At 40.4% G+C, this 15556-nt stretch overlaps 1 protein-coding gene across 1 annotated transcript in view; it reads left to right on the forward strand.

The window, feature by feature from the left end:
* Tnfsf11 (TNF superfamily member 11) overlaps positions 1–15556 on the forward strand; it is a 32390-nt gene that overhangs the window by 12776 nt on the left and 4058 nt on the right. The window contains exons 3-4 of the mRNA XM_070026698.1: positions 14300–14345; positions 14426–14521. Of these exons, the coding sequence (XP_069882799.1) occupies positions 14300–14345; positions 14426–14521 (142 nt within the window). The remainder of the gene's footprint in view (positions 1–14299; positions 14346–14425; positions 14522–15556) is intronic.

A 15556-nucleotide genomic window follows, 5' to 3' on the forward strand; every position in this document is an offset into this window, starting at 1 on the left:
AATTTCCTGTCCATTGGCTTCTGGGTTTGAGATTTCTAATTGCCTGGTTTGATAGTGTGAACAACTCAATCGTACTCAAAGATTTTGAAAGGATTGCTATAATGGCAGAATTTTTTTTTTTTTTACAAGTTGAAGTGCTTGTTGGAGGAATGGTTCCTCATTTAAAATAAGTAAAAATACTAATAAGAGATTTGATTACTGGCAGCCAAGAGGACAAAGACTTTGGGGCAGGCAAGAGTAATTACTGACTCTTCAAAGACAATAGTCTTAGTTATAGTACTAAGACATGTAGTATTAATTATACTATTATGCAAAGATATATAGTATTAGATATACTACTAGATTATTATCTAGAACTTTATTTCATTAGTTTTCCATTTGCTATGGCATTTTTTTAGGGGTGGGAAATCATATCTACAACCCTTTTTAAAGAGCAAGGAGCTATTAACTACTAGTATAATATACCAATTAGCATAGTATACGAATGTATACTGGAGATAGAACATTCCATTTATTCCCCCAGACCACATCTTTATGAAGGAGATGAATGTTATTGGTAACTTATCATTAGCTTCAAGCAACAGCCATTAAGTGCAGATACTGACCTAGGCATTTTGACATATCATTTCTATGAATACACAAGGGTTTTTTTCTTTGCCTAGTTCAGTGGACAGTTTGCCAAATATCTTCTTCTTCAACAAGGATTGTTAGCTGATGTGATATTTTAGATATTTTGCCAAAGCAGTCAGATTTCTCATTTCTCTTGCTAAAATTTGAATGGATGTATTAGCCATTCAGAAGTAGGTTTGTGTATAACTTTTAGTTCAGACATAGATATCAAGCGAGCCCATAAAACAAAATTATATGTGTGGCTACCATAACTATTGAGAGATCAACCGATCTGGTGGTAACAAATACCAGACATAAGCACAATATTACATTATATGTGTGCAAAAAGTGGTGTTCACCCAGCCGGTTTGGTCAGACAAGTAATGCTGTTTTTTTTTCCCCTCTCCCCTCCCCCCTTTTTGTTGTTGTTTGTGGTTAGGTTTTCTTGGCTTTGTTTTTTCCACTTTAGCACAGAACTCTGAAAGTCTCTTAATGATCCAGCTCAACCAACACCAACCACAATTTATAAAGTCTACCATAACAGTCTACAACAATAAAGACAGCTTGAGCACAGAGATGGTGTCTGATTTGTAAAATGATTCTTCTTTTGTTTTGGAAGCCTTCCTGGACTTGCCTGGCTGGCTGGGGTTGGGAGGCTGGTGAGCGCAGGCCTCAGCGAGGACTGCCCTGGAATGGCAGGGAGGATACTCGGCCTCAGAACTGCTGGCCAGACTCGGTGGAAATCTACCTGTTTATGCAGTAACTATATTCCGGGCCTTCAGAAGTGTGACTCTACTTGAGTTCAGCATACAGAGCTGTTGATTTCACATTGAGAGCTTGTTTGCTCAGGACTCTGAAACTTTACTAGTAAAGGCATTTGGATGAGTGATACATGGAACAGAGATGAATATAAGAAATGTCAGCTGGGTGCTGGTGGCTCATGCTTGTGATCCTAGCTACTCAGGAAGCTGAGATCCGAGGATTTCCAGTTCAAAGCCAGCCAGGGCAGAAAAGTCACCGTGAGACTCTTATCTCTAATTAACCACTCAAAAGCCAGAAGTAAAGCTGTGGTTCAAAGTGGTAGAGCACTAGCCTTGAGCAAAAAGTGCTCAGAGACATTGCCCAGGCCCGGAGTTCAAGCCCCATGACTGACAAAAAAAAAAAAAAAAAGTTACAGAAATCACCTTATTCTTTAAAAGGTATGACCCTTTAGATATTAGGAGGGAGGAAGGAGGCATGAGGATTTCCCAGTAAACTAACTTACCTTTCTTTTGTTCTTTCATTCTATTTTTTATTTTTGTTGGTCATGGGGCTTGAGGTCTGCTGGGCCTGGGTTCTGTCCCTCTGCTCTTCAAACCAAGGTGAGTGCTCTACCACTTGAGCCACAGCACCACTTCCTGTTTCCTGGTGGTTAATTGGAGATAAGAGTCTCACAGACATTCCTGCCCCAACTATCTTTGAACTGTGATCCTCAGATCTCAGCCTCCTGAGTAGCTAAGATTATAGGCATGAGCCACTGGTGCTAGGCTTCCCTGTATATTAAAAAAAAAAATTGGTTGATAAAGGCTGGGTTTAAATTGTAAATATTATAATGTAGATAATACACTAAGTTTTCAATAAGAATAGCGTTTAATGTTTTTAATTAGGATGTAAGTAAGTAAATAAGTACATTTTGGAGTAGAAAAATATTGTTTCTGATAAATTTGAACCATCAGCATGATGGTTTATGCCTATACTCTTAGTTATTTGAGTCTGAAATCTGGATTGTAGTTCAAAGCCAGCCTGGGCAGACAACTGTGGAAATATGATCTCCAATTAGCTAGTAAAAGGCTGAATGTGTAGGTGTGTCTCCACATCAGACTTGAGTGAAAAAGCCAAGCTAGAGTGTGAGGTTCTAAGTTTAAGCCGCAGTTCCAGTGCATATGCATATATGCCTGCGTGTGTGTGCACACGCGCACACACACAATTGAACAACCAGAAATGTTTAGAGACTGTGGAATGAAACTTACAGCTCCATGAAAACAGGAACACATTTGAATATATTGTGCCCATTTTTTTCTCCTTCAGGAATGAATGAAAAAAAATGGTGAGGGGCTTATTGAACTCTGTACACTAATTCTTCTGAGTGAAATGGAACATAGGCAGGCTCTTATTTTTCTGGTGTCTCATCAGAGTGACACTGGATCATAATGGATACAAGAGGCAGGGGCAGCCATATTCCTCCCCCTCTCCCTTCCGCCCCCTCAGCAGCTCTGTTGACCTCTCCATAGCCTGTTCCCTTTAGACCTGAAGAGTGAGGGACTACAATGTGAACTAAAAACTTGTTTCTGCCTCCTTAGACAGTTTTTTTTTTTAACTCTTGGATAACACTCCAGAATATAAAATGCCAATGATGTTAAAGACTACCAATAAGTTATCTTCTTGGCTTATTCCAGAGTATAGGTGTTTGAGCTTTTAAAGATTTAGTAGGGAATGGGAGGGGTGGGGGCATAAGACTGGAGAGCTACAGTGATTGAATAATTCACCCTTACCTCAAGTTCTTTTTTATTCTCTGGAGGAATCAGTATATATTTGCCTTCATCTCCTCCAGAATACATAATGTAAATGATACTGTTTATTGATATGAAGAACAATGTTCCTGAAGATTTTCAATGCTTTGAACTTCAATAAAATATTCACTGTTGTTTGGTATGGTCTAAGCTGAGTAACAAAGAGACCCATAAATTCAGTACCTAAATAAGACTTTTTTTTCATATATTAATACAAAAGTGAGCCACCCAGGGCTTGTCTGGGTTGCTTCTCCTCCCTCAAGGTGTACCTTCTACCTCTGTGTCCAGTTTGGCTTCTCCAAATTATTGGAGAAAGCGTACAAAAAAAAAAAAGTGATGGCAGTACCTGGGAATGAGACATTGCTATTAGTGCATCCTATTGGCTAGACATTACTCATAATACCACACCCTGCGCAAAGCAGGCTGGGCAATGTAGTCTCCAGCTGACTGGCCATGTGTCAGTACAACTTGAGAAAGAGGCTGCCTATAACTAGTAGAGGCAAGGTGAGGATGGGGAGAGGGGAGGAGAGGTTAGTATGAACAGTCTCTGGCATTCACTAATCCTGGGTAGGTAGGAAAATAGATTTACTAATGCTGAGTTTATGCTGAGAAGACTCAAATCTGGAAGAACTTTTACTGGTCAAGATTTTTTTTTCTAAAATTAATTTACTTGAGGATTATATTTGGATTGCAGGTGAGAAAAAAATTTTTAAGTAGATTAGACAGTTTCTTGGCTCCATTTAGACATATGAACCTATGGTTTTACCGTTTGCTCAGGTTTTTGTAGTTCTGTAGATTATAGGAACATCATTGAACACTACTAGAATTTGAATTCAGAGTTTGGGGCTTTCTTTGGCAGGCCTTTTACTACTTAAATCATACCCCCTAACCAGGAATATTAATTTAAAACTACATATTTTATCAGGTTAAGTGATAATGTTTCATCAAAGTATTTGCCAGTTCTGGGGCTTGAACTCAGGGCCTGGGCACTGTTACTGAGCTTCTTTGGCTCAAGGATAGCACTCTATCACTTGAGCCATGTGCCTCCTCAGATTTTTTCTGTTTATGTCCTACTGAGGAATTGAACCCAGGGATTCATGCATGCTAGGCAAGCACTCTACCACTAAGCCACATTCCCAGCCTTCCTCATATGGAAAACTTATCCCTGGATAATCAAGATCAAGATCTTGATTTTAAAAAGTCCAGTTTTGGTTAGAGTTATTGATTATAGCCATTGTAACTGGGGTGAGGTGGTATCTCAATGTTGTTTTGATTTGCATTTCTTTTATGGCTAGGGAGGTTGAGCATTTCTTCATGTGTCTATTGGCCATCCTTCTTTCTTTTTCAGAGAAGTTTCTCTTTACATCTTTAGCCCACTTATTTATTGGGCAGTTGTTTCTTTGAGGCTCTGTTGTTGGGGGATTTAATTTTTTGAGTTCCAGGTATATTTTAGATATGAAACCCTTGTCCATTGTATGGCTAGTGAAGATCTTTTCCCAGTCCATGGGCTTTCTATTGATCTTGCATAACAACAGATGCTGGAGGGGATGTGGACAGAAGGGAACCTTACTGCATTGTTTGTGGGAGTGTAAAGTTGTTCAACCACTTTGGAAAGTAGTATGGAGATTCCTCAAAAGACTCCACATAGAGCTCCCTTATGACCCAGCAATCCCACTTTTGGGCATTTACCCGAATGATAACAAACAAGACTATACTAAAGCTACCAGCACAACTATGTTTATTGAAACATTATTTACCATAGCTAAGATATGGAACCAACCCAGATGCCCCTCAGTAGATCAAGAATATGTGGTATATATACACAATGGAATTCTATGCCTCCATCAGAAAGAATGACATTGCCCCATTTGTTAGGAAATGGAAAGACTTGGAAAAAATTATATTAAGTGAAGTAAGCCAGGCCCAAAGAAACATAGGTTCCATGGTTTCCCTTATTTGCAATAACTATTATATGTCTGAGACAAGCAGAAACGATCAGATAAGTTGATGTTAGGTGAAATGAACCCCAAGATAAGGACTCAAGTGGTTTTTTCTTTCTTGTTATTGTTTCTAGCATATTTATAAGGTGCTTTTTTTTGTTTTGTATGGAACAAAGGTGGAGGCAACAATGCTTGATAAGAAATGTACTCATTACCTTGCTCATGCAATTGTAACCCCTCTGCATGGTATTTTCACAATAGAAAAACATATTAATTTTTAAAAAAACAAAAAAAAATCCAATTTTGGCCATGCATCAGTGACTCACACCTGTAATCCTAGCTACTCAGGAGGCTGAGATCTGAGGATCTCAGTGCAAAGCCAGCCCAGGCAGGAAAGTCCATGAGACTCTTATCTCCACTAAACCAGTAGAAAACTGGAAGTACCCCTGTGGCTCAATCAGTACAGCCCATGCCTTGAGCTGAAGAGCTGAGGGACAGTGCCCAGGCCCAGAGTTCAAGCCCCACAACTGACAAAAAAAATCAATTTTGGACTAAAATAAATAAGAAATCAACTAAAATTTAGACAGATTGTCTTCTTATGAAATTGCTATCATTGGAGCTATTATATAATTTCTAATTTGATCTTGAGTTTAGTTTTTGGTGTTTTTTTTAAAGCAAAGTCATAGGGAAAAATGAACCCTCCTTTATTGTCTCTTTGTCTTCAGAGACAAGAGTATATGTTCCATGAAATTTTTTCATAAACCCAAAAGGAAACTGGTGTTCCCAGATCAAGATGTTAGTCATGTAGTGGTTTTCCAATGGGATTTTGTCTCTGTTTGCCATAACAGTTTTGGGAACTGCAATTCAATCCCAATCACAGTTAGCATTTATAAAAGCTGCCTTTATGGGAAATCTGAAGTAAAACTCACAGGGTTTTCCTTCAAAACCCAGGCCATCCACTGCCTTTGGCTGGGCAGTAGGCTATGGAAAGGGTGCTCATTCTCACAGGATACCCAGGCAAGAAGAACTTCCCTAACCTGACTGTGCTTCACCTCTCTACTTCTCCGCTATGACCTCAGCACAGCCAGGACCGAGAGGGCTCTGTCCTGTGAGTGGGGTAGGAGTCTAGCTGCTCACAGCCATCCTTGAACTTAAGTGGATGGATGACTGCATTAGGTACTTTGTACCTGGCCTTTCAATGTCATTTTGGGCCCTTTTGTGAGGTCTGAAAAAAATTTTTTTTGGTTGTCTCAAAATTCAAGTCAGGCATTATTTCCCAATGCAAGTCAGCACTGGTGCCTGCCCTCCTCCCTAGGGGATTGGAGGTCACACCTGGGGCTTCTTAGCATCAACCATAGTGGACAGGGGTTACTCTGCCTCAGACACCTGTGACTTTCTGAGGACAGGGGTTCTGTGATGTTTCAGTTCCCTCTCCCCCCCCCCCCCAGGAGTAGGCAGATGCCTGACAAATTCTCAAATAACATATTTGATGAATGGACTCATCTTTGCCCAGACTTGCTTTCAGTGTCATCTGGTATCTGGTTATTCACTATTGTCAAAAGTAGGCACATAGTAAATTCACAAAATTCTATCCGAGTATGTGAGAACAAGATTTTTTTTTATTTTTTTTTGCAGAGGAGATGGAGTTTTTGAAAAAATATAGAAGGCACTGCCAATGTAAAGGTGGTGTTATTATTTTTCATTTGGAAGAGGAAAGCAGAGACATGGTAAATAGCACAGTTAGTTCAAGATGCCTTAGCTCTGCCAACTCCTAGATTAAACCTTTTAACCAAGCAGAGTTGTGTAAGACATTTGAAGATCGGAGCTCTTTATGAAGACTAATATTGCTGTCATAGGGCTACTTTTTGAAAGCCCAAGGGGACATTTAACTGTAGCAGGAGCTTTCTCATTTAAACCATGAAGGTTAAACAATAAAAACTAATTTTCTATTCCCAGCATACCCATCTCACTGCCAGGAAAAGCACTGCTCTGCTGAGGGCATGCTGGCCTCTGCCCTTTGGTGGGTAAGAGTGCATTAGCTGTTCGTAGACATGGATCTGTTCCACCCAGCACACTTCTTCTGAAAGAGATGGTATCCCAGTTGATTGTATTTGGACTGACAGGAGATTCTATCACCAATGATTCTTCCTAAGGATTTAGGGTGGTCTTCAGCCAGCTTCATCCAAGCCACGTTAATTATGCATCCCCCAGCCCCCAGATCCTGTGGATTTGAAAGGTCAATATGCACTTTAGAGGAGGGAGGAAAGCTGAGCCAGCAGTTCTAAATCTTGTCTCTTCAGTTGCTGCATTAGCCCTGGTCCTGGCTGTGCTTTCTGTACCATGAACCGAGATTGCCTGGAAATAAAAACCAGGTAGGTGGTTAAAAAGGAGCTATTGCAGATGAACGCCTGAGGCATCCTTGCAAAGAGTGGTGGAGGTCAAGGTGTAAGTGTGCAGGTGTTAGGATCTTGAAGGTAGAACAATCCCAGAGTCCTCTCTTTCTGGAAACAGCCAGCCTTTTGGGAGGAGGGCGGGGCTTGCAGGAGAAGAAAAGCTGGAGAGCCAGGCAAGCCTGGTAACATGACTAAATGAAAAGCAACTCTTTTCTCTATGTTAGCATGTTAATCGGCCATTAGTGATTGAAACTATGGTTAAATCTGTCGGCCATTGATGATGGAAAACATTCTCCATCCTTTCTTCCTTCCAAGAGGATGTGGGTGGGACCAAACAATAATCATGAAATTGATTACTCTGGTAACCAGCTCCCAACCTCTCAGCATCACCTCACCAATATAAACTCAGGTCTGGTTAGTAGAGACTTATGAGTAGCAATGTCCCTCCCATCTTTCAGAAAATTCCAAGAATGGTAGTTGTTTTGTGCCAGGATCTGGGATGCAGGCCAAGTGCATATTTCTTTTCATATCACAATGTCACACAGGGTGTCATAAGCTACAGCAAGAAACATGGACTTGTTCCTAAAGTGGAAGCAGCAGCTCCCAGAAGATTGTAAGAAGAGAAAGGACATGTTGCTCCTTGTACTTTAAGATGAGCAGTATAGCAGCAATGGATCAGTTTGAAAAGGGCAGGAGACAGAGAGAGGAGGCACGAGTCTGTTACCTTATTCCCAATGAGAAGTAATGGAGGCTTAAAGGCAGGCGGTAGTACCAGGGATGGAGAGGAGGGAGGGACATTCTTTTTCCTGTTTCCAAGGTGGAAGTCTGCAGGACTTCTCTGTAGGTTGTTTCATTTTCAGAAACAACCCACGTGTGGCATTCATGTGCTAACTCACTGATGAGTGCACTATTCTTGTAACTAGGTTGGGGAATTGCATGAAGGGTATCATTAAGATGTTAAAATGAATGCATTACATATGTTAACAAGTGTATGAACCCTGTATTATATTTGGCAAACGGGGTGTTAAATCCTTGTTCAACCAGCCAGATGTCCCTGCAGCTGCTCCTGCTACTGCAGAGGGAGGCAGCCACCTGAGAACCCAGCTACTAACTGGTGCCAGTGGTTTTAAGCATCTGGTCATATGAATTGCTTCTTCTGTGCACTGATGGACAGGTACCACATAGATCACATGATTCAGATGACATGACCCAGGTGGGACTTTCAGACTAAGAAACCCAGGCTCCAGCAATTTGACCCTTTCAGGGAATCTTTGCAGCTAGGGGATACCATCAGTTAAAACCGAAATCTCTTTACATTATTTTGTCAGATGAAATGAAGCATTAGTGGAAAAAACTTAAGACCAGTATAATAACATCCGCTCCTGAATTGAAACCCCATCAGAGTCTTGTTTCAGGCAATTATTGAGCTGGGTTTGCAAAGGGGGACTTGTTGTTTGCTGTAAGTGTTTATGATGTCATCTGCCCATTAAAGAATCCAAGGCCAGGGAAGTTTATTTGAACGTGAAAGAAAAGCCTTGAAAGAAAGGAGCAAGACTGTATTGGAGTCCTCATGGAGGCCCCTCCCTTCTGCTCTTGGCTTCACACTGCTTGCTTCACACTTGATGGCTTGTGCATGCACCACTCTGGTTCTTTTCATTGTTTGAGCAGGTATTCAGGGCATTATGGAAAGAAGAAACATTTGAGTAGGAACTCACAGCGTTATGGAAAAAAGCGACATGAGACACATGTTATCTGCCCTGTGTCTAACCACGTTTTATCCTTATCTCCTTGACAGTTCCCCTTTCTTTCTCTCACATAGACTATTTGCAGCAAATTTCCCTAGCTGCCAAGAGAGGCCTTAAAAGTATTCCTACCAGTTTCTTTCTTTTTTTTTTTGTCGGTCGTGGGGCTTGAACTCTGGGCCTCGGTGCTATCCCTGCACTCTTCAACTCAAGGCAAGCGCTATACCTCTTAAACCACAGTGCCATTTCTGATTTTCTAGTGGTTTATTGGAGTCTCAAGGACTTTCCTGCCTGGGCTGGCTTTGAACCATGATTCTCAATCTCAGCCTCCTGAGTAGATAGGATTACAGGCGAGAGCCACCGGCACCCAGCTCCAGTTTTTATTTATTTGTATATAGTATGGCTTCTTGTAAGTAAGCCCAACCTATAAATATAGATCCAGCTATGGGATGAAGTCCTCTTTCTTATGTTTGGAAAAAGAACCTAAAACGTTGTGAAAGGTGATCTGGGGTCAGGAAGGAGCACAATCCTAGAAAAGTGGGGTGTATTTTCTCTATTAGGCTTTTAGGAAATGGTGATATTTGGTTAAGTTCAGGAGAATTTGTAGAGCTACAGTTCTTCAGATTACAGTGACATGATCACCTCAATCTTTTGTATGCTTTATTTCCTGGAGGAGAAATTTTGAAAGCCCAAGATTATTTTTTCCATGAGTTAAATGAAAGTTGAGATTTAAAAAAAAAAAAAAGGAGTCATATCAGTTGTTTTCATGTTTGTTCAAATATGCTCTGACAGCAAAAATGAAAAATTAATGCAATCTAAATAGAATGATGCCACGAGGAAAAGCTTTTAAAAAAATGTTATGAAGCTTCCTTATCTCTACTGTTTATAAATGTGATTGATCTGCCAAAGCCTGGCCAGTGGTTTCCCTAGGCTGGTCACTTTTGCACAGTGTCCACAAGGTGGCAGTGTGTCAGAGGGTTTCTTTTAGCCTTGCTTGGGCAGTCATTTATTTATTTTTTTTTAAATTTTATTTGTCCTGTTTTGAAGGGTTAACAGAAGTAATTATAACTTTAGGCATAAATCATGCCTTTTTAAGAATGCATACATTTTCTGTAAAGTCTACTTGTTATAGTTTGACCATAAATAAGTTCATTCATTCATGTACACTTTCTTAGTAACTTACAGGTATGATCTTGTCTTGGGGAGTTATAGAAACCAAAGGCTTTCCTCCCCCTTCCCCCCCCTCACCCCCAGTCCTTTGCATGTAGGAGACAATACATTCACTGTACTCTGAAAAGGCTAAATGTTGATTTTTTTTCCTGGAGGTGGGGGTGGGCAGAACATTAAGTTCTCTTGGAGATTATTTGATGTGGCTCCTAGCCAAGAGAAGAAGCTGGAGGGCTCGCTGCCCTGTGTCCTCCCTCGGAGAACTGTTCCTGGCTTCTGCTTCAGGCTGTTTTCTGGGAGGTGTGTGGAGCTACCTGTACTTTGGTATGCAAATTGTGGGCATTCTGGTAGTGTAGGCAATATGTGTCTACAATGGATGTTTATGCAGAGAATTACCTAACTGCTTTTTATTAATTTACAGCTGGCTTAAAAAAAGATAAAACACATTGATTTTTTTAAAGATCTCTTTCATCTGAATAATTTGTTCAGAAGAAAGGAGACAGGTTTCTCTTTGTAAGTGCTTCCCCCAAATTAGATCATCAGAAACTCCCCAAATTCAAAGAAACTGGAAGCAATAGCTGAATAAGACTTGGAGGGGGAGGGGAAGAATTTTATGAATTTTAAAATGCTGTAATTAACTTGAGAGATGTAGAAGATTAATGGGGATGAAAATCAATGTAAAGGCAAAGCTTAGAAAATGGATGGGGTTGGCAGTGGAGAAGTCTGGGTGTCTCTTCAGAAAGGTTTGTGTAATCTTGAAAGTGATCAACATTGGGGGACATTCAAGGACTCTAGGACTGTACAGAGTCCATATCTGGCTCTTGAACTGATGAAGCAGAATGGCTGTGCTCTGTGGCATGGACTCCATATTGTCTTGATTACAGATGGACTGTTTCTGAACCAGAGGACCTACAGACCTTCATTTGGGGGGGCGGGATTTGCCAGTTAATCCCATACCATAGATTAGCCAGTTCTGCACTAGTTGTTTTCTAAGGCTCCCATGGATTCAGAGCTCATGTTTCCAAGTGTTTAGGCTGCTTTTGTCAGATCCTTAGGGACACAACAGTCACATGCACAGGCAAGGTGCACCTCCTTCTCAGAGTTACCTCTGGGGTGGCCAGCATGTGTGTGTGTGTGTGTGTGTGTGTGTGTGTGTGTGTGTGTGTGTGTGTGTGTGTGTGTGTGTGTGTGTGTGTGTGTGTGTGTGTGTGCATGTGCCATGTAGTAAGGGTTACTAGGCTATAGATTCTTTTCTTAAGCTTCCTAGAGCGTATTTGATGATGATGTCTTATGAAAATGATGAATATAGCTCCAGAAGGCAGAGGTTCAAGTCCCAGCCTTGTCAGGTGAGTCCTCTCCCTCTCTCTGTGTCCTTAGGCTTTCTCAGTCTGAAAAAAGAGGTTCATAATAGTTACCCAGGTTCTGATTCTCTTAGGTCAGCTATGATCATAAAAAAGAAAACATCATTGGCAGGGAATGTGAGAAATTATTTACCTTTCAACACGTGGAATAGAGACATAACTTGTGAGAATATAATAAACCCTTGACTAAATGAAGGTGTCACCAATGACTCTTCATGGGAACACTCAATTAACAATAGTTTTCTCAGCACCTGCTGCATATTAGAATTGCTGGGGAGCATCTCTCTTTTCTTTTTTTAACAATATCAAGTCAATATCAGACTAATTCAGTTAGATCTACTGTGAATGGGGCCAGAACCACCCCAATGTTCCCCCTACAATGTGATGAGATTCCCACTGGTTTGCATTTATTTCTACTCACATTTTTTAAAACAATCTGGAAGCCTAGAGATATCCTAAATACATAGTCTTAGAAGAATGTTATGTCCATGATTGCACATGAATAGCTATAATTCTAAGCTCAGATAGTTGGAATGAAGATGTCCATTCTGGGAATACATTTTTTTTGGTAACCTAAGGTGGTAGACTCATCACAAGTTTCCTTTTGCACACTGAAACTTCCTTATTGATTTTCTGAGATGAATTGCAATTCTTGGATACCTTAGAGAAATAACACAAGAGAAGCATTACCTCATGGGTCTCTAACTAGAGATTTAATTCATCCCAGGGCATGAAATCTTTTCTCTGACAAAAGACATTGACAGTGCTTCTGAGAGGTGCTAGTGATTGAATTTTCTAATAAGTAAATGGGTCTGTGGCAGCGCTGACCTAGAATCCATGGATTAAATGGGAATGTTGGAAATGTTAATTCTCTTTCACCTCTCCCATGGGAAGGAACTTGCCTTATTCCTTTAATCAGTGACTTGAGCTGCAACTGCTTTGGCTTTGGTCTTAGGCTTCCAGGTAGTTTCTGCATTTTGCCAACCTTGAATCTCTGCAAACTACAAATGGATTTGTCATTGTCAAATTAGGCACCTGCCAGTTACAAACATTCATGGTGTATACCCCACAAATTGTGGCATGAGGGCTGCGTCCCCAATGCTCCAGCTCTATACAAGGACAAAGGGTGACTTGAGATAAACCTCTAGCACTTCTTTCTAGAAGTCAGCCACATTGTGATGTTAGGACGTTGGAATAAGTAACTGAAATGAGCTGCACTGTGTCTTTCAAGGGTCATTAAAAATAGCATACCATAGATTCTCATCTCTTTTGGGGCTCCTAAAGGCAGAGAGAAGAATAAATGTTATCTTATTTCTAGAATCCTTTTAGCTGATAACAATTGAACTTCTGTTATTCTATCTATCTATCTATCTATCTATCTATCTATCTATCTATCTATCTATCTATCTATCTAATTCATGTGTGGATCACCTATCAATCTACCTATTATCTATCTACCTGTCTGTCTGTCTGTCTGTCTGTCTGTCTGTCTGTCTATCTATATATCCATCATCTATCAATCACTGATCTCAAAACACTTCTAACTTGGCATTCAAAGAACTTAAGCTATCTGGCCTTTTAAACATCACGGGATGTAGAACAAATGGTTATCCTACTAAGAAGAGAAATCAGGACTCTCTCCAGCATTTCTAGTACATAGAGAGTTGAATTTACTTTCTCTCAGCTAAGTGCCTACTTGCTTTATCTCATTTAGTCTTCTTAAATAGACTATGATGTGTTAACATCCTCAGTCCATGAAGAACTTTAAACCAAGGTGAAAGCCTGAGCTTTCATCTACTCTATCTTATTATGTGACATGATGGCACATTTAATGCTAGTGAATGCCTGGATTTAGGTGGGCATGTGGTTCCCTATTGAAGCCTTCATTTTGAGAGGTCAAATCAAGATAGTCACTTATTTTTGCTCTTTATATACTTGTATTCCTGGTTTGTGCTTTTAGATTTGTATTTGAAGCAACATTTTAAGTTAATTATTGGTACTCTAAAAGCTCTTAGGCTTCCATATCATACTTTAAGTGCACTGTAACTTTAAATAAAAAATAACCATTGGGAGCTTGGCATTTTTCTGTTTCCTGTGGGTTGAACTTCAGTGTTATACCAAGAATGCACTAATGGAATAGACAGAGTGTCCCTATAATTTAAGAGGATCATATATTCGGTCTAATTATTGCTTGGCTATTGAACTTTATCTCCACTTGTGTACTTGCTTCAGGGTGTTAATTAGGCTCAATTATTTCATGTTTTGGAATTTACTTTGTCTTTTGCTTCCTCTCGTGGTCCACTGGATTCTGTCTGATGGCACATCTGGTAGACTCTTTAAGCACATCAACATTTGTTTCTTTGGGGAAAACCTTCTTTGTTAGCAATCTAACCCAGGTATTCCACGGTCTCTGCACTCTGGCATCTTTTAAAGGGAAAAGGAGTTAAATTTTTATATGTCTAACACTCCTACATATTCTTATTGCTTTAAAGAAAGAATGAGTTTATAAATAAAATTCCCTTTTCTTTTTTGTTTCAGGAATTACAGCATATCTTTGCATCTCAACACATCAGAGCTGAGAGAGGTAATCACAGATTTGGGGAAACATTTGAAACCACAGAAGGTCACTAGTGCCTGGGTTAATATGGTTTCTCTCTTCTCTAGTTGTGGAAAGTTCATCATCTGGTCTGACCAATAGGGGCAAAGTGGAATCTCAGCCTTTTGCTCATCTCACTATTAATGCCACCAACATCCCATCAGGTAAGTTCTACTTTCATTTAGCCTGGAAGATATTTCAAGAGTCATGAATCAGCTCAGTGAAATACTCAAACCTATCTGGCAGCCAGTGGCTCACACTTGTATCCCTAGCTACTCAGGGATGATATCTGAGGATTAGGGTTTTAAGCCAGCCTGGGCAGCAAGGTCCCTGAGTCTCTTATCCCCAATTAACCACCAAAAAACTAGAAGTTGGCTCAAGTGGTAGAGCACTAGCCTTGAGTACAGAAGCTGAGGAATAATTCAAGCCCAGGGTCTGGCACCAATTTATAAAAATATACTAAAAAGGACTCAAACCTATTATTAGCTCATTACTAGTTTTTTTTTTTTTTTTTTTTTTTTTTGTTTTTGTCAGTCGTGGGGCCTGGGCACTGTCTTCAGCTCTTCAGCTCAAGTCTAGTGCTTTACCACTTGAGCCACAGTGGCACTTCCGGCTTTTTCTGCTTATGTGGTGCTGAGAAATCGAACCCAGGGCCTCATGCATGCAAGGCAAGCACTCTACCACTGAGCCACCTTCCCAGCCCTGTTACTAGAATTTTTGAGAACCTTTACTTCTAAACCAAAAGAAGGAGTCTTAGTCTTCATTTGGCCCCCATCCTGGGAACAGTATCTTGTCAAATCGTGTCAGAATGGACAATCATCACACTACTTACTCTCTGATCATAGGAGTGGGTGTGTATTTTGTGTGGCCGTTAGTTGGAAAGGCTCCTTGTATTATGTTTATTTGTTTTTACTTATACTGGAGGTGACACATGCCCATGAAGGACCTCTGACTTGAATGAATTTATACAGGTCAGGGACTTAGCTGTTTCCCACAGAGATCCAGGTTGGGGCTAACAGAATGACCTGTATAGAGACAGTAGTCCTTTGGACAATGACACGGCCATTCTCTTTCTCCAGAGGCCACTTATTTCCTCTGGGGAAGAATTAAATTTAATATAGAGACCTGATTACTTGGGAAAATAAGGACCCAGAGTTCTGTCTGTGCCTGTGGCTACCTTCGTGCACCAGATGTTACCT

Source organism: Dipodomys merriami, unplaced genomic scaffold (genome assembly GCF_024711535.1).
Source record: "Dipodomys merriami isolate MVZ:Mamm:240054 unplaced genomic scaffold, mDipMer1.0.p SCAF_188, whole genome shotgun sequence".
Lineage (NCBI taxonomy): Eukaryota > Metazoa > Chordata > Mammalia > Rodentia > Heteromyidae > Dipodomys > Dipodomys merriami.